Source organism: Labrus mixtus, chromosome 13, assembly GCF_963584025.1.
Source record: "Labrus mixtus chromosome 13, fLabMix1.1, whole genome shotgun sequence".
NCBI classification, from domain to species: Eukaryota; Metazoa; Chordata; class Actinopteri; order Labriformes; family Labridae; genus Labrus; species Labrus mixtus.
The window spans coordinates 27,956,503-27,979,581 of NC_083624.1; the positions used below are offsets into that span (position 1 = coordinate 27,956,503).

Here is a 23,079-nt window from a genome sequence, read left to right on the forward strand (position 1 = left end):
AGAAAAAACTCTTCCACCACAAGAGAGAGAAGTTTGTTTACATTTTTTATTTTCATAAAAACCGTCAACAGGCCAGTTGAATAATGTCATAAAGGGGGTTTCCAGTCAGACAGGATGCTAGATTGTTGTCCTCCTGGTGATTATTAGGTAGCCTTTATTCCTTCCTTTTTGGTGCATCAATAAGAAACCACAGCATACAGAGACCAGATGTTGACACTCTTATTATTAACATCTGTAAACCCTGGCAGTTTCTTCACAATGGCATTCATACTTTGGCTAAATTGACCATTTAGATTGCTGCACTATTTTTTTAAACTTTTTTTTTTTTTTTAATGACTTGTGTTGCAGCTAGTTATTATCTGTTACAAGTTCAATAACTAATGAGGAAGCCCTTGACATTCATAGAAAAAAAGACAGGTTTACTATCAGGCAACAAAATAATCATAGACTCTTGTTCTGACTTGAATTAAGGAACCTAAAAAAAAACGGCTAGAACTAATGGGCTACATAGGCTTGATTAATTTGTATTCAGTTAGAGAAAAAAAAAGGAAACAGGCAAACACTGCCTACTACTGATGTCAGTATACACTTCTGTACATTACGTGTCACTGCACTGAAACAGTTCACGCAACAAAGAAACATCAAGTTATCCCTGTAACTCAACTAATAGTCATAAAAAGATTACATGAGTAATTATTTCAGCATTATAACAATTGCACATAAAAACAGGTGCAATTATAGAAAATTAAGAAAAAGAACTTAAGTTGTTTCAGTAACAAAACACTAAAAATATCTGGACTTGTTGCAAGTGAACATTTTTCACACTTGTAGCTCTTGAGCCATCGGGTTCTCCACAGTACCATTCCACATTGAATGTAGTTACACTTGTTTTATGGGACGATTTAAAAAATCAACAACAATATAAGATGAGATATTACATTAGATATTGGCTGAAGAAGCAGTTTTGTTGGATCAGAGAACTTTCTCATTGGCATGAATGAGTATCAAAGGACCAAACGTTGAAGGTATTTAATACCTTCTTGTCCTTATTGTTGGCAGCAGTCCATTTTCACCGAGCAAGTTCATCTTATGGCATTATGTGTACAAATTCAACCCTGTCTTTCTGTGATTTAAAAGATGTCGCTACCTGTGGGCTTGGCAGTGACACTAATAAATCCATGTTTCAACAATAATACAGAAATTTCAAAACACACTTTGGGAGAAAGTGTGGGAGAAGCATTTGATTTGTTTCTGTTAAAAATGATCCGTAGGCTCTAGTGCATATCTGAGGTAGTGTCGATGTAGGCCATGAATGATCCGAGTGATTTTTAAAAAGAGAGGAGTACAATGAAATTAGAATGTTGAGAATGTGAGTTTTCACCAAGTTTAAATGACATGTATGAGCTGGGTTTGCATCTTAAAAGTCATCACTTTCTGTAAGGTTAAACAAACTGTCAGCGGATCTAAAGGTGACAGACTCAGACTGGACAGAAGGCCTTTCATGTAGTGTAATCTTCATCTGCATTTGTAATTGGAGAAAATAAATGGAACACATAGGATGTTGAAAACTGGAGGACACAGCTTCAAGAAAGACAGAGCAAGAATGGAAAACCAACGTTTCATTGTTATGCATTGTTTAACAATAGTGCAATGTCTTAAGCTTCACTGGCGTTAAAAGAGGCTGAAGAAAACCAAACACTTCATGAATATCACATTCCAAAACTCCTTTTTTTCCCTTCATAAAAAAAGAAAACAGCAAAAATTAAACTTTTGAGAAGCGAGTTAGTGCAGAAAGCAACACTGATGCGTTAGTTTGTTAGAGCCTGGTTAGTACTGCACAGTATCAAGGCAGTTGGCAGGTCATTTTAGCTGAGCCGAGCGTTGTCTTGGTCCAAATGGGCCGGCAGTGTTTGGCCACAGTGTGTATGTGCGTGTGTGTGTGTGTGTGTGTTGTTTTTTAACATGAGTGTGTACAAGTTTATCTGTGGACTGTGTGTGTAAGTGTGTTTTATCCTTATGTGTAGGAATTGAGGCATTCCTTTGAGCGTGATGTGATGTCCTGCAGCTCCCGCTCTTCCTTCATTTTGATGTCTTGGTAGGCATGCATGTGACTGGCATCCTTAAGGTAGGCCCAGTTTGCAGAGAGAATCATGAGGAAGTGGATCTGGAAGAGAAGGGTGAGGTGGATGGCCGGTGAGCATGTCAGAGATGCAAAGCAAGCTACAGGAGTCAGAGCTACAATACGTAGTAAACATAAAGTTAAGCTTTTTTTAAAAAACACACAAAAAGACATCACTGAAAAAGACTTACAATTATTGTAACATCTCTGTTACAATCAGAACTAATTCTTGATTTTAACACTACTATTTCTTTCGGTGCATTAAACTACAGAAATGAGAGTGAGAATGAAAAGAGGAACAGCCAGAGGTCATGCGTGCAAGTTTTATGCAGCAGTAAAAGCTTGTGGTTAGTGCATAGCAAGCAACTTTGTGAAACCTGACCCTTTCCCATTCTGCATTATAATGGATTTATAAGAAATAGACCAAGTAGGGTACTTTTGTAAACAAAGATTGTTTATTTAATAACGAAAGTAAAAGCTACAGTCTTGAAAAAAACTTAGAGGAAAAATTAAATATAATGTAATATGGAGTATAAGTAACTCTAAACAGATCAGAGAATCTGCAAAGTGGAAGCATGCAGGCTCAGTGTTAAGGTAACAACAAATGGCTCTTTAACGGCATTTTGAGAAAGAATCAAAGGAAACAGTATGGAACAAAACAACTTCATGGCCGAGGCTATAGCAGCGTCAACCCTCATAGAAAAAACATTTAATCTACACTAAAAAGAGGAGAGTTTCTTATTTCATTTTTATAATATACATGAAATCAAAGTGAGCCTCAGGGCCTCATGCAGAAGGAAACCCCTCATACTGGCCTAACCTTTTTAGAATGTGCTGTCCTATGTATGTGCAGTTACTCTGAAAACTACAATTAACACCACTGCTCATCATAATACTCACCAGCATAATACAGTGTTGATGAAAGGCTTTTAGTTTGTTTTAGTTAACTTATGACAAAATATATATAATACTGAATATTTTCATTGTAACACTTTGTGGTTTTTGTGGGTTGGTACCAAAATCTTAAGGCTAAAGAAAGAAGGCACTTCTGTACAACTGTAGCTAGCCTTTTTTTTATGAATGTTTGACTAGAATTCATCCAGACCAAAAATGCTGATGTGGCGATCAAAATGTAAAGCCTGAGAACACCTTTTCTATTTGCCACGAGATGCCCACTAGTTTGAGAGCTTAATACTGTACATCTGGAGGCTTGGTGCTGTGTTTTAGCTTGCTTTAATATTCTCATTTGAATTGAAAGTTGCAACCTGAATTTAAAGTTGCAACCTGCATAAGCATCTTACATTTATGATTCAGTGTACAGAATCACATTTCAGCTCCGACTGCAGACTGATGCTCGCCCTCTTATACAGTGTGGCAGACTGCATGCTTAATACTGTTTGTTTTAAATCTGAAATACTAACGCAATGTATGCGTCTGTGCAGGCCAAAATGGGCCTCACACATTAAGAATATAAATAACACTTTTGTGGATTTCTAGCAGAGCAGTGCACATTTCCATAAAATCTGATGGTGACACATTTCTAAAAGTGAGTGCGAAGGAAAGCAGAACAAACCAAACACCACCCCAATCTGAAGACAACCTTCATCAGCAATATCCCTGGATACCAAATGCTAAAGGAAGCATACACAGCTATTTACACTAATCAAGAGATGTTGATTTTTTTTCTTCTAGTCTCATCTTTTTAGTTCATTTGTTGTTGTGGTAAACTGTCTTTACTCAGTGCAGCCTCAAATCTAGTGCCGCGCCTTTGAAAACAGTTTAAAATTTAGTGCAGCAGTCTTCTCGACTCTTAAACTTCAAAACAGCAAAGTTATAAGTGGTAGCCATCATGTAGATCAGCTGGTGGAAAAGAACAGAAAAGGTTGTAAGAGAACATGCTGGTGACCTCCTCGTCACAGGTCATGTGACTCGTTAGTAAATGTACCAATCATTTTACAAGTTAAAACATATTTTGTGAAAAACAATAATCAAGCCCAAACTACTCTCTCTTCCGTTCATTCTAGAATAAAACGCTTGCTGTGTGCGTCTTAGCAGATGGTAAAAGAGCGAATGGAATTGGTGCTGAAGAAGTGTAATCTTCCTCAGTGTGGTAAACCAAATGGACATGACAAGAGGAGCACTTTGACTCGTGATCTGCTGATACAAACCGTGCAGAGATGGACTAAAAGGAGAGGATGGAGAGAGTGGAGGGAGGCTTACCAGAGCGATCACAGTGGCTCCAGCCCCAGCGCACGCCACGATGTACAGGTGATAAGACAGGTAGAACTGGAAAAATGACAAGCAACAGTGAGCTTTTCTTTCAGTTGATAGAAGTGATTTTCATGCCCTGTTTCTCTGCCCATTCAATGTGTGTGTGTGTGTGTGTGTGTGTGTGTACCACTTGTCAATGTCAGTGGATAGAAAAGAGTCTCTTACGTCACTGGTGTTGCAGATGTCGCCTAGCGTAGATCCACACGCCTTGCCCGGTGTGGCATTCCAAGGGATGATTCCTGCAGTGTAAAAATTCAAAGGGTTTCATATTCATCCAGATGTTACCATTAAATGACTCGATCAGGAACAAAGACTTTAACCCACTGAGTTGATGACTACAAAGCAAAGCACCAAATGGTTTTTGTTTTGTTTTACACATTTTCTTATAAACTTTATATATACTTTATATTTAAAGGGGCATCACGCCAATTATTACACATGAGGATTGGCTAACTTATAATCAGTCTGTCGTCAACATATCTGTGACTGAAGACATGCATTATGAACTGAGCTTGAGAAAAATCCTACAATGGAGTTGGATTACGGAGAGGTTTTTGAAGTCTGACCCAAGATGTCTCTGACTCTGCAGCATAGATTTGTAACCTTCTCTCTTCTAACTTTTCATAAAAATCCGCCAACCTTAAGTTTTTTGATTTTTTGGAAGATGCAAGAAAGTTTTTTTTGGGGGGTCTCATAGCTAATTATTTTCATTATGACTAAACATAGCAGTGGAACTGGAGGGACGAGCTAAAAAAGAAAGCTGATTCAGTTTTCAGTAACAACCAGATCCAAAAGTTACAAAATATTTAATACAGGATTAAGAAGGCTGGAAAATTATGTAGTTTTACAGACTTTCCAATTTCACTATGATTTTTTTGAATATTACATTTTTTAACAACAATTACAGTACGCTGAATGGACTGGGTGAGGTGTTTCTTAAATTGAAATGAGGCTTGCAAGGGTTAAATGCATTGAGACTTTAATTTCAAACAGTATATTGGTTCTAAGCCAGCTCACGCATGCATCTTGAAAAACTATTTGCTGAGTGGAGGCCAATGATGCTGACCGAGACAAAATCTACTCTCTTACCATACTGACGAACATCCACACAGATGGAGTCAATGTTGGTGAGGTTGGCCATGGGGGACTTCATGGTGGCACAGGTGGACCACATGTTGTAGAAAAGGAAGACCGGCACGGCGGAGAAGCCGAACACACCGAGCCAGGCCACACCCAGGATGTATGTGAGGAAAACAAACTGAGGACACACAGATGGCACAATGCAAGCATCATCAGAAACCAAAGCAAGTTGAAAAACATATAGTACCCTCCTCCTCATACACTTTCTTGTTACTGTAACAAACATTTTCATCTTTGCTTTTGTTCTATATTATAATCACATGGTTTTAAAGCTGTCTGTGATTAAGAATAACGCTCACAAGCAGCTCTGTGGTTGTGTTAACATACCATTCCACTGATGCAGCGTCCACAGATGGTGGTCTTGAACTCACTGTGCAGTTCTTTGACGGCACTGGTGGTGTAGAAGCCCTCAGCAAGCAGAATTATCCCGTACAAGAAGAAGAAGGAGGCGATGCCATAGATGACATACTGCATCAGCTGTATACTGTTAATGAGAAATGTCACACATAAGCTTAGCTGTGCAAGTAAAGCCACAAAAAACAGAAAGACTATCAATCAATGCATAACATGTTTCTCCCTCCAGACATAACACCTGCTGAGACCTACTAAAAATGTCAGGTAAAGAAATAGCATGACGTACCGCTGTCCAGTGTGGAAAATAGCTGCTTACAATCATTGTTTTATTCATGCAGTCTTAAAACATGAGTAACCTGGGTTTGCTGTTTAATCATGAACAGATGATTGAAATAGTGTTCCAGCTTTCCTAAGACCTGAGGAGAGACGCTAATCCCAAATGTGGAGATAACAGGTGATGCATGTCTCTGGAAACCATCCGCGAAGAGACAGGCTGCCCCTGTAGACATCTTCAATTAAACAGAGCACTCCAAATCTGCCCCAACATAAAACATATGTGCGGCCCTGTCTCTGTCATTCCTCTTTTATTGTCTGCACTAATGGATGCACTGTAAAAACATCAAAGGTCCATATTAGGACTATTCTCCAGAACAACCTGAACGTGGGAGTTGTTATCACCTAAAAATACCCTACATGAAGTAAACTTCATTAAAAGTGGTATCTATCCTACGTTTAGGCCTTTTTTATAGTGACGGGTATGTGATAAAAACATCTCAGGGTGAGCACATTATGTGATGGATCCCACTGTCATATCAAACACACACACAGTTCACCAGGATGTAATCAACAGTATCTTTTTTTTTTTTTTCATCGAGGTCACTTACATGTCAGTCAGCATGGCGTGATCACTGGTCACCTTGGAGAAGTGAGTTTCCAGGATGGTGACTGTGCCAGTGAGAGCCACATGGCCACATCCACAGAACAGGGCCACCCCAGAGAAGCAGAGGATAGTAGCCACCAGTGACGCATACGGCACCCCGCCTAAACACTTGATGCAGCACTCGAAGCACCCTGTAGGAGAGGAAAGAAACAAAAGTGTCAGTAAAAGTATTGTTTGACCTCACAGTGCTTTAGAACCCTTTAAAAGGCCATAATAACACTCTATGTAAATATCATCTCCAGGTCATGTGCAGGTCTAAAGAGGCTCTCCAGGTCATATGCAGGTCTAAAAAGGCTGGACATGACATAAAAAGGAGGCCGCAAAAGTCACAGTCAGAGGAGCTGCTTGGGGCCCCAGACTAGTAGGGGGCCCCTGATGGGTGACAAACTTTAAACCACAGCAGTGGCCCTAAATGTGCAAATTTTGCAATGACAGTAGAAAACCTTCCTAAGGGGGCCCCATCTGGCAGCACTCACTGTCCACGAATTAATGTTGTGAAAACAGAAGTTTGTAAATGAAGGTCAATAGAGGTCATTGAAGAGGAATTACCCATCTACAGGAGAGAAAAAAGAGGAAGAGGAGTATGCATTGGGCCACTGGGGCAGACACGATGGTTTGAGGACCCTTCAGTTGGTTTTTGCCTGGGGCCCCTACGGACTCTAGAATCGCCACTGGTCACAGTGTCATTTTCACAACATATTCAAGATGCGGATGAAGCAACATAGCCCAACCCTACAACGACTCTTTAAGCCTTTCTATCACGTTTTCATGAGCATCGAGCTGAAAACAGAGCTTATGAAAATATAGAAATGGATAACGGACAAAAACATGGGGCCTCAGAAGGAAAATGGGAAAACTGGTGATTCCCGGGACCTGTTATTTGGCCAGACAATGATTAGAGACTGAAGCTAAGCTACACAAAGCCTGTCCTGTTTGGGTTTTAAGATGATATTTTCCTTCTGATTCAATCCAGCGGTGCAACTGTCAAAGAATTCAACTTCCAGCTATTCACTGGGATGATTTCACAGATACTATACACTATATAAGTCTCACAGGGCCATATCTAACTAACGGTGAAGCTCATATGAAGAAATCCTCAAAGGAACATATTCTGACATGTCTGTTCAAAGTAAAGTTCATATAATTCCTCTGGGGCCAGGCTTGATGCAGCGTGCTTCCTTTCCAAACCTCTGAGATCTCTAGTACCATCAGAAACTGTTTCCTGTGTGAGAAGGCTGAGGTTTCTCAGTCTTCACTCCCTATAATGTTTCATCTGACAATTCATCCCTTCACTTAAAGGGCACTAATGGCCATCCAGCAGGTCAGAGCAATGTGTGTCTGCCTGCCAAGCTGGAATGGAAATCAATATAAAACTCACAATGAGGGAATGAAGTGACCCAGATGGATCTGCCTCATCCAATGTGTTTCTAAACCCTACAAACACAACCAGTCATTACAATGCACTGTCTGTGGATGCATGCAAACAAACCACTGTGTGCTTCCAATCAGATACACGTGTATGACCGGATGTTAGTCACAGGACATCCAGGTCAATGGCTGGTAATGTTTTAAATCCCTCACATATGCCTCATGTCACACTGCAACTAAAGCATTTAATGCTAGTTTAATCAATAACTTTTATTAAAATGGGATCAAATGATTTGGATGCAACAGATGTTTCTGTTAGTGACAAACCAGCAACAGCTCCTCTCAGCTCTCAAGATTTTTCAGCCTCTTTTAGCTCTTTGTTTTGGTTTCCAGGCCCACAGCAAATCTGTTTTGGTTCACTCTCATTGCTGCCATCAGCGATTTTCGGTAAACATATCTCTCATAAACCCCTGGTTAGCTGTGTACCCAGTAACATTTACTAGCTGGTGAACATGGTGGATGATCACAGCTGATGAGGTAGCTGTCATTTAGGAGTTAGTGAAGACCAAAACAGAAGAAGACAGAGAATGAGTATTCGACTAGAATGTATTAAAGAAGCGTTAGCAACTTTTTGGACAGTGTATCCCTCTTTATAAACATCTATCCTCAGAGCCACACCCTAGCCTCTAGAGCATCCACTGCTTTATCTTCAAGTTTACTCCAAAATGAGACCAAAGTTTACAAAATGAAAATTGTGCTGAACACTTGAAAGTGGCAATTATACTCGATAGTGGCTCATTATCTCAGTAAAGCATTTTTTTGCTGTTATATTCCCATCTTTTGTTATAACCACTGTAGTCCACACCTGCTGGTCATTAATAACTGTGCAGCCTTAAGGCACTTCCCCGTTGGCCCACTTTTGAATAAGAGGCTGTGTACATTTCTTTTTAACATGCAATACATTGCAAACACATATAAGTGGAGCACACAAGCAGATCATCTGATAAATGATAATGTTGCACAGCATCTGCATGTAAATACCAAGTCTTACTATCAAGCTCTACATTACAGCTAGCTGCACTGCTGCCAAAACAAAAAATATTTCAGATGCAAGTCCCTAGTTCCTGTTGAAAGTGAGGCTTATAATGCTCTGTCTTTAAAAAAAAAGTACAATATCTACTAATGGAATCACCATTACCTAAGCTAAGCACAGTCTACTCAACAGGATAATGGCGCCATTACAATGTGGTAAAAAATGATCATTCGAATGTTTCCGTAAAAATCTGAACACAATTTGTTACATTACAAAAGCAAAAGAGACCATTTGATGCATCATTTGTGATGTTTTGCTGTTTTAAAAAATGCAGAAGTTAAGTGCAAGTTTATTAGAGGCCAACTAATGCAAAAAAAAAAGGAAACAGGAAAATGTATACTGGATTGGAGATGGTAAGGGCATATTAAAACTCAACACATATTTGTTTTCCTTGGAGGAAACAAACTAAAAACTCTTCGCTCCACATTCTACGAGGTGAGAACCTTTAAAGTTCATCTGTGTTTGTGCTCTCTGCCTTGACACAGCAAATTAAAACAGAAATACTGCTGCTGCTGGGCATCCTGTCTGTTTGTGTAGTACAGGGAGATAAAAACATTTTTGTCCCATGCTGGTTGAATAGGAGTTGTCATGGCAGCATGCTCACCACAACTTCATGAATGTGCCCACAGCAGAGTCGCTAACTTCTACCGCAGCCCACATTTCTCTGATGAGCATGGAGGGGAGGGCGAGTGGGCTGCTGGGAGTCAGAATGCAGAGGTCCACAGGATATTGAGCCCAGATGTAAAGTAAACACAGTCCATTAAAAGGTCTCTTGTAGTGGATGACACTATTAGGAAGTTATGATCCAGTAGCAGACTATATCTTTGTTATGAATCAACTTTCTCCCAGGGTTCAACCTCCTCAAGAGACATTTCTGTATCTGTTTCCATATGCTTTGCAGTACATGTACTAAACAAAGGAAGCAGCTATAACAGTCACATTGGTTGATTGTGAATTTATTTGATTGCAATTAACTGTGACATGTCATGGATGAAATAAGCATGGCTGCTACTCAGGCGATTATGTGTCGTTTTCATTTCAAACCATGCCTCAAAATGTGTCACTTTTTCCATTAAGTCAACTGTCTACGAAACTGTTACGGTGCTGGATGCTATGATATCGTCATGACAGCCAGTCTGCCTTGATTGCCTGAATTTGACTTGAAGATATGTCAGTTTAACCATCAAAGAAAACTGGTTAGTCTTAACAAATATAGGAAATGCTTTACATGCTTTAAAACCTCACATTGACCATGAACCCCCCCTCCCCTTCAAGCCTGTCGCGGAGAAGGTCAGACTGACAGGTCTGTTTCTGCTATGCTCGTCTAACATGGAGCATTAAGAGTGGGAAAAAAGTACATTATGTTTAAAAACCACCAATCCAATCGATGAGCCATCTGTTTGAATCGTGTCAGTTCCACAGGAGTGGTTTGCTTTTGCAGCATCAATCTATCCAGACTGAGATTATCCTGAGATTATTACCTTGTGTCACTTTCATGTTATTATGCTCAATAACCCAATAAATCCATGGTGGTATTTTCACAGCTGGTTTGGACATGTTGGGAGGTAAGCACTCTGTTCTGGCTGACTGGAAAAACACTGGAACAACGACAGACCCACTGACAAGGTTCAACTATAACCTCAAGAATATGACTCGGTTCACAAAGAGCCTCTGTGAAAGCTTAAGTCCTGGTATTAGACATCAGGGGAGACAGAAAAAAACTACAAAGCCAAACTTTTAGGCAGCCCTGCAAAAAGTACCATGAAGACAGTAGTCTGCATCAAAGTAATATCAGTTTTGTATAGTTCATTATTTAAAGCCAAAGTGGGATTCTGAGAGCTAGTGCAGCATCTTCAGATATTAAACTTCATAGAAGGCCTCATATTTCAGAATCAACCCGTGCAAGCAGTTTCCTACATTGTTCCTTGTATTTGAGTTGAGTTTATAAGAAAGTGATACTACTGTAAATACACAGCAAAAGCAAGCTAGGAGTTAGCTTATTTTTTTAGCATTTAGCCTGGAACCAAACAGAAACAGCTAGCCTGGCTCTACTGTATCTAAAGCTGGAAACAAATCTAGATAACAGCAGGTTTAAAGTTTTAGAACTTGACACATCATATCGTTTTTTTTGTGTGTGCAGAATATAAAGACAAGTATAACAATTTGTGGATGGGGTTTATGTTGAGGACTACTTCCTGGACAGGCTTGCTGACTTCCTGGAGTCACTGATTTATAATGTATTTACCAGACAAGTATGAGAGTAGTAGCTATCTTCGTATCTAATTCTTGGCAAAGCAAGATCCAATACTTAACAAAAACTAGAACTATTGATTTTTATAGAAGTGTAAAAATGTATCCCAAAACTAAACATCCATTATCAGATGTAGCCTACTATACATTTTAAGTTGTATCTGTTTTAAAAGTGTAGTTCATAGATGAATGACATAACAAATTTCACACAAGATGTTTTCATGTGTATTTAAGAGTTATACGAAAGCCAGCCAGTATCAGGAAACCTTCCACGCAGCAAAGTACAAAGTACACTGTTTTCTTTAAGTGCACTATGTGGGATTTCATGGCAAACAGGATATTGCAGGTCAGACTTGCGCCTGAATCATCCTCCACAGGGTTTAACAGTGAAGTCTCTCCAAACAACAAGCTTGTACTAAATGGATCCTGCTGCCTGGTTCTGAGTGGAGGGCCATAAATGAGGGTCACGTTGGGCCTTTTTTTTCCTTTCTGATGACATTCACATGCTCTCCTTATAATACTCCTGTCAGACCTCTAACCACTTCAAGCCTCTCCAGCATCATCATAGCTACAGTACATGAATGAGAGGAGAGATAGAAGGAAAAGGAAGGACACACAGACAAGTTAGCAACTGTTTGTGATGACAATGTGAGGCCTTACAGCAGAGCTAGATTTACCACAGTAGAATCACGTGGAGAAATAATAGAGACACAGAGAGAGTCCAAGAGGCCTGGATACAAAGAGCCAGTGTGTACAACCCCAGACTGTCCATCACACTGGACTCTCAGGGGCCATTCACAGTGGCAGTGAACCACGGCCGGCTCTTCCGGCCTAGCAGGCTCAAGGCCCAGGACAAGCCCACCGCTGAGTTCCATCCTGTGTGCCCCTCCAGCACTGCACATAGCTCAGCCACAAAGGGCCACAGCAGCCACTTCACTCTCCAGCAAGATCCTGTTTGTCAAATCAACACAAATTGTACAGTGTGTAAAAAAGTTGTCTCATTAAGTCTGACACGAGATGCATGCAAGCTAGCATTTAGACTCATAGAGAAACAAATAGACAGGGGCACAGCTGGACAAAGTCACAGAAATATTTGATCTTAATCTAGAGTCTAACAAACAAAATAATGTACCTATGAGTTCCAGAGTCCCCAAAATTCCTGTGTTTATTCATTGTTGTTTGTTGTTTTTTAACATTTAAAACTTGCTTGTTAATACTAAACAGAAAAGGAAGGTGAAGAGAAATGTGAAATGACAACAAAGATCCCAAATCAGACTGATGTTGATGATGTGCTTTTGGCCTCTTTAGTTTAAAATTGATATTTTTTGTCTGTCACATTGTGCTTTTTACCTTAATAAAGCAGAGTTTCATTTAAAAAGACGTGACTACCTGGAATTGAAGAGTTAGCATTTGCAATGTTTAATCAATTACTTTTGAGTCTGCTAGCTAAAAAAAAAAAACATGAGCAATTTTGATCTTGCTTGATGATAATTTAATTGTTTAATCTATTTTTCCATACAAAAAGTCAAAATTAACTGTTGCAAAAGTTTGCAGTTTGGGTTTCTTTATGGTCTAAAAAGATTGTATTGTTGGTTAGGAAAAACATTGTATGTGGGTCTAAATAAGTGCTTATATACATAGCCCTCAAAAAATACACACCATATTGGATTAGACTGTTTTATGTTACAAAACTTTAAATAACCCAGTTATCAAATCTACTACCTTGGATTAAAGTCCTGTGTTTGTTTGACCAGTCCATTTGCACCTGACCACCACCACAGATGGCCTTATACATTTTTTATAATATAGCATATTATTCAATAGGCAAGGAGACAGTGTCCAGAAATCACACTTCAGGTGTTCCTATGGGTGATATATTTTTAAGCTGTAGAAAACTGACCAAGCTGCTTTAATTGAGGACTTGAGTAAATCATTGCCCCAAGGCCATCAAGCAGGTTAATCCAGCCCTTGCTTGACTCAAACTTGTCACTGTAATCCCTGCAGCTGGTTCTGCTTCATCACCACCATCCACCCTTCAACAACAGCCATCACATCAACACAGCCTGTTGACACACCAAAGGTGATTTCTTCCAACAGCTGAGACCCTCGATGGAAAGGTTACGATCTTATACCAACCAGATGTGACCAAGTGTGCAGCAGATACTTTGAAAATCATTGTTTAATGTGAAGTCAATACCAGACACAAACACAGACACACCCTCTTGTACGCAGATCCACATGAAACACAAACACATTTAAGCACTCCAAATGATACCCGTCTAAGAAAGGTATTTGTGTCATAAACCAACTAAGTCAACACGCAAATAAATACATTTGGACCCTCACATTAATGATGGAGAATGGTGACTCTTCCTTCTCCTCCCTGGATCCTGCACACCGAGGACTATAATCTCTGTTTTACGGCCATCCACTTTGAATCGAACATCTAGCCACATTGCAAACAGATGTGTGTGTTTACAGCTAATGCTAAAGTGTTGTTTTTTGTTTACTTCATTGAGGCGAGATGCCAAAGACCATTTATGAGAAACAGTCTCATTTTCCACACTACACTTTGAGAGGAGTGATACTTAAAAACACCATAATGGCGGTAATGGCTGCTGTCGAGGGACTGCAGAGCTCTAAGACTGCAAATTTATCGAAAGTGGTCTCATTGTTTACCTTTCTAACAACGGAAACTCATACTCTGTCAGCTAATGGCTGTTGACTGCAGCTCACCCATCAGGAGCTCAGGGAGCTGTACGTGTGTGTATTTAGTGACAATGAGAGAAACAGAAGGCAGTAATGGCTGATAAATGATGTGTTTGGGTACAGTAGAGGAGTACATATGTGATTATGAGCTGTGCGATGGGTAAGAAAATTATGGGAAGGTCAAGTACACAGAGTCTCAATGGACTTTATAGGCCTGGTAAGACAGAAGTTATTTTAGAAATCCAGATTTGGTGGTACTTACTTTTTCACCTCTTTTGAATGACTGCAAAGTAACAAAATATAAGTAAATATACATACTGCTCCCCTCTGATGAGGAGATGAAAAAATCAAGCAGCATTTTGCTGATGAACTTTTATAGAACTGAAACTTACGTGTCACTCAGAAAACTCAATTGAAAAAGCTCTGTACATAGGGTGAGCAAATTTGGACAAATTGTCAGAAACTGTGATGGATATCTTCAATCCCTTTTCTCTAAATAATGAAACATTTCTGGAAGATTTTCTAATTCAACTGTCTACAAATAAAGAACATAAAGTTGTATGCATAGAGAGGGATAGCACCATCTTTCAGGGAAAATAGCTTGTCTGAATGCCCAATATTTCACCTAGTTGTTAAGATCAAAGAGCAATAGAAAAATCAATGATTCCTGTCGATTCCTACAAGAAGGTGGACATCAATGACCCTCTTTCTCTCTCAAGTGTCTGCACACTCCTCAATGTATGCTGTCAATGTATCTTAGTCCTTTCCAGCCCCTCATCCACCTCATTAATCATCACTACCCTTCCCACCCTCACCCTAAGAACAACTTAAATGCACCCTGACGTTTGACTGATCTGCTGTCAATTCTGCTACAGTCTCACTTAAAAAGGACAATGGCATGATGATGACCGGCAGCTGCAAGGCATCCCATCACATCTTACATATTTAAACTATATAGGTAATAAAACAAAACATATGGGGAAATGCATGAAACCTGAAAGACACTGCAACTTTACAGATGCAGAGATTAGACCGGAGTATTAACAGTAACATGCATACAAAAGCTGAAATAAGGAGATTGAACTGATTTAAAATTCTTCCTGCTGAGTAAAATCTACCAAACACTTGTGTGGAGTAAAAAGCAGGCAGGTTGGAGTAGGTGAAAGCTCCAGTACACATAAGCAGTGAAAAGAAAGAACTGAAGCGGCTCTTTGTAAGCACTCATTGGTACCTCTTTTGTCTTGCCACTGCTCTTGGTTTTCTTCAGACGGAGTTTCCATGGTTGTTTTTCTCCCATCCAACAAAAATGCTTCTTTTCAGCAAGATTCTCTCTTCCTTTTCTCCACCCTTACACTCTCCTCTCTCGCTCCCTCTCCTTCTCTGCTTGGCTTGTTTTGTGTCATCCTGCTTCCTAGAGGCCCTGCTCCACCGTACATCACAGTTTTTACAGAGGTCTTAACAGAAGGGATTTGTTTGATCTTTAGTTTGTTCCATGTGTCTTAAATCAATTAAATTCTGTTTTCAGATGGAGCACAATGTGCATCTATTCTGATTCTAGTGGATTATTATTGTTAAAAATACAGTCGTTGTAGCTGAAAATGTCCAATATCTCAATGAACTCTGAGTAGTGATGCTTTGTGGGAACAGGTTTGTTATATCAGAGAGGGTCAACTGGGGACCTTAACTTTAGCTGACAGAGTTGGTGAAAACCTTCGACCACAGTTCAAGAAAGGGGGGGGGGGGGGGCGTGTGTGCCCTTCATCTTCTGATTTGCACCATATGCCCTCTGCCTCTGCTGCATACATTAGCAACCTCTGACCAACAACATTTCCTCCCATCTGGTGGCACATAAAAAAAAGACACCAGACATTTCCTGAACAAGAAGACACAGAGTCTTCCGGATTGATACAAACTAAACAGGAACAGTTGAAAATTGGGGATTGAGAAATTAAAGGGGGCATAAACATGAATACTTTAAGAGGGATGAAGGATAAGGGATAAGGAAGAAGAAAAAATGTAATGGGAGAAAGAAACTGTTGAAAGTATAGAGATAGAGGACAGACGACCTTAAAAAAAAGAGACAGCAAAGAAGATCTTGGCTGTGTTTGTTTGGCAACAGCAGGCTGAGGAGCCCAAAGGGCATGCTAATGAGAGAAAGGCCTTTCAGCAGTGAGGGGTGAGGGGGGTGTGCTGGAGTGGGGACTTCTCACGGATACCAGACCTCAGAGAGGAGGGGGGTCAGCAGGGGAAGGGAGCCTTAGGGGTCAGGGAAGTGAACTTAGCAGGGATCCCACAACAACAAATGTTGCGCTAATCTTCAAGCTTTTTCACCCTCCTCAGCCCTGAAAAACACCAGCAGAGACAAAATCACATGTGTGCTGGTAAAGTGATGGCAAACTCTATACATACAAACTTACAGCTGATCGAGAGGAAGTTGTACTTGTAATTTACCCATTAATTGTACTCAAAAGACGGGAAGTTGATACAAAAGACTAAATGTACCACATGCAACCGCACAGAGCTGGTTCCAAGTTACTGAGAACAACAAAATCAAAACAGACCAAACTCCATCTGCAGCCTCTTAAAAAAGCATGGACAACAAAATGTTTGAGTTTATTGCTCTCATGTAACAAGAAACTCAAAACATGCGGCCTGTTGGTTTTTTTAGGCTTAAATTTATGACATTGTGATAAATTTACCCATTATTGTTAATCATTAACATGTTAACAAATCTATATATTCGGCACCAAAGGAGATATTTGTATTAAAGGTGTTGCAACAATTGGCAAAGGAACAAAGTGTCATATTATTATGGCTGAACTGTAAAGACAAAAAACTGTATGTATACAACATGACATTATAGTCAGCTTGAGTCAAGGAGCTGGTGAACGGCACAAACTAATGCCAGTAAGCAAGGCCAACTTCCCCATCACTACAGTGTAAATTAATATGGCTGTTGTAAGATTTGTGCTGCTAAACATGTCATCTTAATTCACTGCAATCTGGGAACCCATTGGCTATCGTCTGAAGACACTGTATCTCTGGAAGCCTTTGCAAAATTTTCTGCTGTAGCCAACAGTTAGCGATAAAGGACTTCTGGCCACGACTGTCTTTTCCTTGAGACTTGGGAACATCCAAGAGCAGATTATTAGCTGCACCGGTTAGGGTAGATAACCCTTTTTTATCAACATATATTAAAGCTATATTGATCACTGCTGATTGTGTTCAGTGCCTCTGCATTACTACAGGGACTTTTTCACACATGGAAACAGTCAGACTACCAACAGAAGCCAGTACCTCCAAAACTAAAATGATTTTCCGGGCTATAACACAAATGAAATCTATTGTCACTTTATACAGTTACAAACTATTCCTATAAAAAGAAGTGTTTAAGGCTGTATAATGTCAAATACATGTTTGGAAACTATGGAGGAGAGATAATCTTTAAACCAGCAAGTTGTTGGCCACCTGTTGAGTCCAAGAATCACCATTTGAGTTCTGTTTAGATCTCCATCAACTTCCAAAGAACATATCTGTGTCTTTAGTGGTTAAACCATTATGTGTGATAGTGTATTGTTTGTTTTTTTTTGGCTGTAAATAGTTGAGTAGAAATGGCTAGAATTGGGGGTTCACCTCTGTATGTCAGGGGATATTTTGATTTAATAAAAATTCATCATTAAATTAATGTCCTTTTTTGACCAAATCTCATGTAAGGTAAGTGAAAATGAATAGTAAAAAAAAGGTATTGTCGGATTAAATGAGAGCAGTGGACTTTAGCAGAAAGTCTGTGACAGGCTGAGTGGCTGTGGGAATACTCATGTGGACTCATGAGGTAGAGCTGTAGTGCTGCATGTTAAACTTGAGACTGCGCCACTCCCTCTCTCTCGAGGACACAATCTGAATGATGATGAAGCTTATACAAATGGAGGAGGCTTCATTGTGGGTCAACCTTTCACGCTGTGAGACTGGGGGCCCTGAATGCTCCTCAGTGTTCAGTCACCCGTGAAGACCTGCACCCTGATGGAATCACACTGAGGCCCGAGTTCTCAGGGATGCAGGTCTGAGCCTGGGCCCAAGCACCACTTAGAAAACAGAAGAAGAAGAAGAGAGTCACCACACCAAAAAGAGGCAGCCAAAAAGGTGTGTGCCCTTATGAGGTATGTCAGCTTATTAGAGCCAAGGTCTTTCAAAAAGGAGGCCAAACTGATGATCCAAATATCCTTGAATACTTTCCTGCTCTCATGGAAAAAGCTGTTACATCCCCCTGCTTGTCTTTGACAGTGATTAGTGGCCTATAATATCTGAGAACAAGATTCTTGTAAACACTGTTTGGGCTATTCGTTGCATTCAGTGAGCAGCATTACTGCGGTGGCCTAGATTTAAATACAGGACATCTTCATTGGTCAATCTGCTTTCATGTTTGGTGTACTGAAGCCAAGTCATTGATTGGTTTATGAGAGCAGCTCACTACAAACCCATTATACAGATCCATTCAGTTGTTTGCTGACCTATTTTCCTCGACAAAACAACTAAAGCATTTGAATTTGTAGAAGACTTTTGCTGAACATCACAGCATGTGATTTTTATTTCAAAGTATCAAAATGTGTCTCGACTCCCATGCTAGATGAGTTATTACTTCCATATAATGTTTTAGAAAAACAATCCAAGCAACTTGAGCCATAGAGTAGTTTCCTAAGAAAAAAAATGCTCTCCCTACAGTGGAAAAAATTAATATGCTAACTGACCTCATCTGTTAGAATGTGGACGGAGAGAGGGGAAACCAAAATGGGCTGACTTATAATGAGGATTGTGCTTTCCCCTCGGCTCTATCAAGAGCTTTACATGAAGTTTTTTTTATTTTGAATAAAGCTCCATTATTGCAATAAAAAAAAGGAATAAAATGGTATCAGTGTTTAATATGTTGTATATTATCCCTCAAAAGTAAACACAAATAAAGGCTTTTCATGTATTGAATGGTTACCTTGACAGTTCAGATGCCTAAACACCATCACTAAGCACACTATGGGTTTAGGAGTCTTCTTGAAATAAACAGTTTAAAATAAAAATTACCAACACGAACAAAGGTGAACCTGGAAACTTCAATACTCAAAATGCAACTCGTTCAATCGGTTCAGTTCAAAACTCCAAACTTCAAGACTTTAATGTTCAGATCTTCAGTCTTCAGCCTCAACAAACACCAACTATAACAAGATAGAGATTTCACTTGAGGCAGTTTGCCAAACTTTAAACAGCAACTGTTCTGTTCACTTTTATAAAACTTTTTTTTGTTTTTAGAAGTCTTTTAGGAGTTTTAGGAAGATGAGGAGTCTCATACACAACCACATTTAAAAAGCAAAACAAATCTGATCTGAACAATCAGAAATTGAGCATTAAGGCTTGTAGAGGAACGCAGCCTCCGTGATATAATCTGATGTATCTGTTAGTAGCGTATGTTTTGTCTCCACTTCTGATGGAACTACATAGCATTTTAGTATATCAGCCTGTTTGGGTTTCATTTTGAGCAGCACTACATCCACTTTAGAACGACTTCAGTATTTTTAACTTGAATATTTCAATTTGGGTATTCCCAACATCTCTCTACTTCTCTCTTTGATTCAGACAGATTTTTGTGTGTGTGTGTGTGTGTGTGTGTGTGTGTGTGTGTGTGTGTGTGTGTGTGTGTGTGTGCAGTCTCATGCCCTTATATGGGCATAAAAGGGGTGTTTCCTGTGCTAATTAAGGAAAAATATGCAGAACGGCTCGTTTATGAGTACATTGGAATTTATAAATTGAAGAACACAGGTGAGAACAAATCTGCTGTTGAAGAACATGTCATGAATCTGATATAGGTTTTTTCATAGACTTTCTTAAGAACAAATTTAAGAAAATTCTCAAGAAGATACTGGTGAATGAGTCACATGGTATTGTAAGATGTGCATGCTTTGTCATCGAAAACATGGATGATTCAGATTTTAAAATGATATATAATGTCTGAATGGGTGTGGGTACATCATTGTTCTCACGCAGCTGAGAGTTGATCCAGATTCTATTTAAGGACATTTTTCCACAATAACTCATTTGCATAACCTCCCATCAGCCAACAACAAACATAAAATCTTAATTTGACCGCTATTTAACTTTGTGGTGGAACTTTTTATCCAATGGGAAAGAAATGTGTTTTCTCTGAGGAAGCCTTTGTTGCAGAAGTTCAACTCTGCCATTTAATCTAAAATATTTCTAGCAGAGGTATAATTTATGTCATTATATTTGTTCCATTGTACTCCATATGGAGTTCTTCTCTTGGGTCTAATTACAGCTGTTTGACCAAACAATGGCCAGGATATATCTGACTCAGCATAACACTAATTGTATGTTAGTGTTACTATCGTGTTAGGTCTGCAAATGGAGCAACACTCACACAGACCAATGTTTTTCCTCTAAAAATTGACTTGACAGCTTTGACTCTTTGGCACCTCTGCAGCCACTGTGGTTGCAGGGAGAGCGAGAGACACAGATGCTTCGTATTATCAAGGCCTCCTCGCTTACAGCACTTTGGAAACTGCCACCATGGCTTGGCCGAACAAAAAACCATGTGATATCAAACCCTAGTGTCTGAGAATTTTGTAATTTTAGTCTGGAGTTGAGAGAGGAAATCAACAGCAAACAGAAAGCTGGAACTGAAAGAAAAGAAGAGCTCGGAATGAGGAAGAGAAACAAACAGGACATGAACTTCTGTTGTATCAGTGAAAAGTAAAGGCCTTTGTGTAATTGTTTTTCTTTCAGTGTGCACTAAATATTTTAATGATGCTTCTGGTCTGGGACCAGCTTAGCTGTAATTGTGGTCTGCTACTCTGACATTGTGGAGCCAAAGAAGATGCCAAGAAGTACTGCAAGCAAACACCTCTCCATTACCCTGTTAGAATAATGCTACATAATGACCCCTTGTCTTTTCAATCCATACTGTAATAAAATCTGCAGCTACCTTTTGAATTGTTGCCTGTAAAAAGGGGGTTTAAACCACATTTGATTTCTAAAATGGGCAAAAAAATATATTAAAATTGTTTCTCTCAAATGCACAGGACTCAGGCGCCCTTGCTTATTAGAAGAAAAGACACTTATCAGGAGGCCTCATGTTTTATCTTTTGTTTGAACCTATATTGGGTAAGAGATGCAGGGAATCAAAAGTTGGATACAACTTTCAACTAAAGGTCACCAGATAGAATCAAACCGATGGTCATGAGGCAATACAGATGAACTGAAACTATCAAGCTTTCTAAACTTAGCAAAAAAACAAAACTTTAAACAAAACTTTTGTAAAATAAAATTGCCCTAAACACAGGTCACAGATCACAAAATGCTGATCCTGATTATTTTCAATCAATATTGAGATCTTTTGTTATTAATCATGATTCATTTTTTATTTTACATATTTTATTGTTTTTTTAAAACACGTACCCTGCTACTCACCTTTTGCCAGACAAAAATCTGCCCAGACAGTGTGGCCCACATTGGCCCCTGACAACTGGCCGGATATGGCCCAGCAGCGGCCCTGTAAATACACCCAATTCTACTGTTATACAATATCCATACTCGAGCAAAACTATGTCAGAAGTGAATTTCACGGAGGAAGAGTAGTCGCAGTAATGTATTTTTTTTATGTTATTTGGTATTGGTATTGCTTTGATGTTGTTTGTTTTGAAAGTTATTTGAAAGTGGAAAATTAACTGCCGAATCATTAAAACAGCAAAAGAAGGTGAAATGTTTAATCTCATGTTGATCAATTGTCATAACAGAACAGAAAGAGTTTAACTTTTTTAAAGGTTTTTTTGGGATCTTTTCATGCCTTCATTTAGAGATAGGACAGTGGAGTCAGATATCGGGGAGAGAGAGAGAGAGAGAGAGAGGGAGAGAGTGAGTCGAAAACAACATGCTGAAAAGGAGCCACAGGTCGGACTCAAACCCAGGCTGCCCGCCTGGAGGACTACAGCCCCTGCACATCGGATGCGTGCAACAACCACTAGCCCACTGGCATCCCGAGAGTGACACTTTGAAACATGAGTTGTGTTATTTTGAAGACTCTATAAAATACAATGTCAATGAAGGAGATGTGCAGGCTCACCCCTAAATTCCACCAGATGTGTGTTCAGTACGTCCGGCTCCTTATGTGTGTTTGTTGATGTGTTTAAAGGGTTTTTATACAGTTTATACAAAATACATCTACAGTATTATCTTGCACTGTAGCGAGTACAATCTATAATTACGGCGGGAACTCCTTTGTCTCAACTTCCTCATATAAGTATTCATTTCATTAGATGCAATTACTGATTACAGCTGCTTTAGAGGTCCATCATGTAAATGTGATACAAGCCTCTAAAGAGGTTCCAGGCCTTCATATCTAATTTAATACATTATTAGAAAGCTGCAAATATCATGGAGTCCAAAAGACATTCTTTTAAAAAGTATGATGGACCATGATACAAGAGTGGAGCAGGGTCTTTGTTTTCAAATGCTAAGGCACTTCAAATGGAGAAATAGTTTTAAAGGTATAATCGATTAGCTATGATAGAAATCGAGGTTTTCTTGGCAGAAGGTCTGAATAATGATGTGCATTTCTCACACTCTTGCTGCTGAAGTGCTTAAAAAACAAGTTGCTGGAGACAGTCTTGCATTACCACTTGTTGCACACACACACACACACACACACACACACACACACACACACACACACACACACACACACACACACACACACACACACACACACACACACACACACACACACACACACACACACACACACACACTAGAGACATAATGAAGCACAGACACATGGAG

The 23,079-nt window shown here is 39.5% G+C and overlaps 1 protein-coding gene across 3 annotated transcripts in view; it reads right to left on the minus strand.

Moving 5' to 3' along the window:
• Window positions 1-29: 29 nt before the first annotated feature.
• The window catches only part of gpm6bb (glycoprotein M6Bb), a 30,828-nt gene continuing 7,778 nt past the window's right edge, over window positions 30-23,079 (minus strand). The window contains exons 1-7 of one of the 3 annotated variants that reach the window (XM_061054600.1): window positions 15,476-15,781; window positions 6,769-6,955; window positions 5,858-6,014; window positions 5,480-5,648; window positions 4,556-4,629; window positions 4,340-4,405; window positions 30-2,164 (exon numbers count right to left, since the gene is read on the minus strand). In XM_061054600.1, coding sequence (XP_060910583.1) covers window positions 2,015-2,164; window positions 4,340-4,405; window positions 4,556-4,629; window positions 5,480-5,648; window positions 5,858-6,014; window positions 6,769-6,955; window positions 15,476-15,524 — 852 coding nt within the window. In that variant the 5' untranslated portion in view covers window positions 15,525-15,781 and the 3' untranslated portion in view covers window positions 30-2,014. Of the gene's footprint in view, window positions 2,165-2,552; window positions 3,980-4,339; window positions 4,406-4,555; window positions 4,630-5,479; window positions 5,649-5,857; window positions 6,015-6,768; window positions 6,956-15,475; window positions 15,782-23,079 lie in introns of those variants that run through there. The other 2 variants (XM_061054602.1, XM_061054601.1) reach the window with 2 other exon arrangements.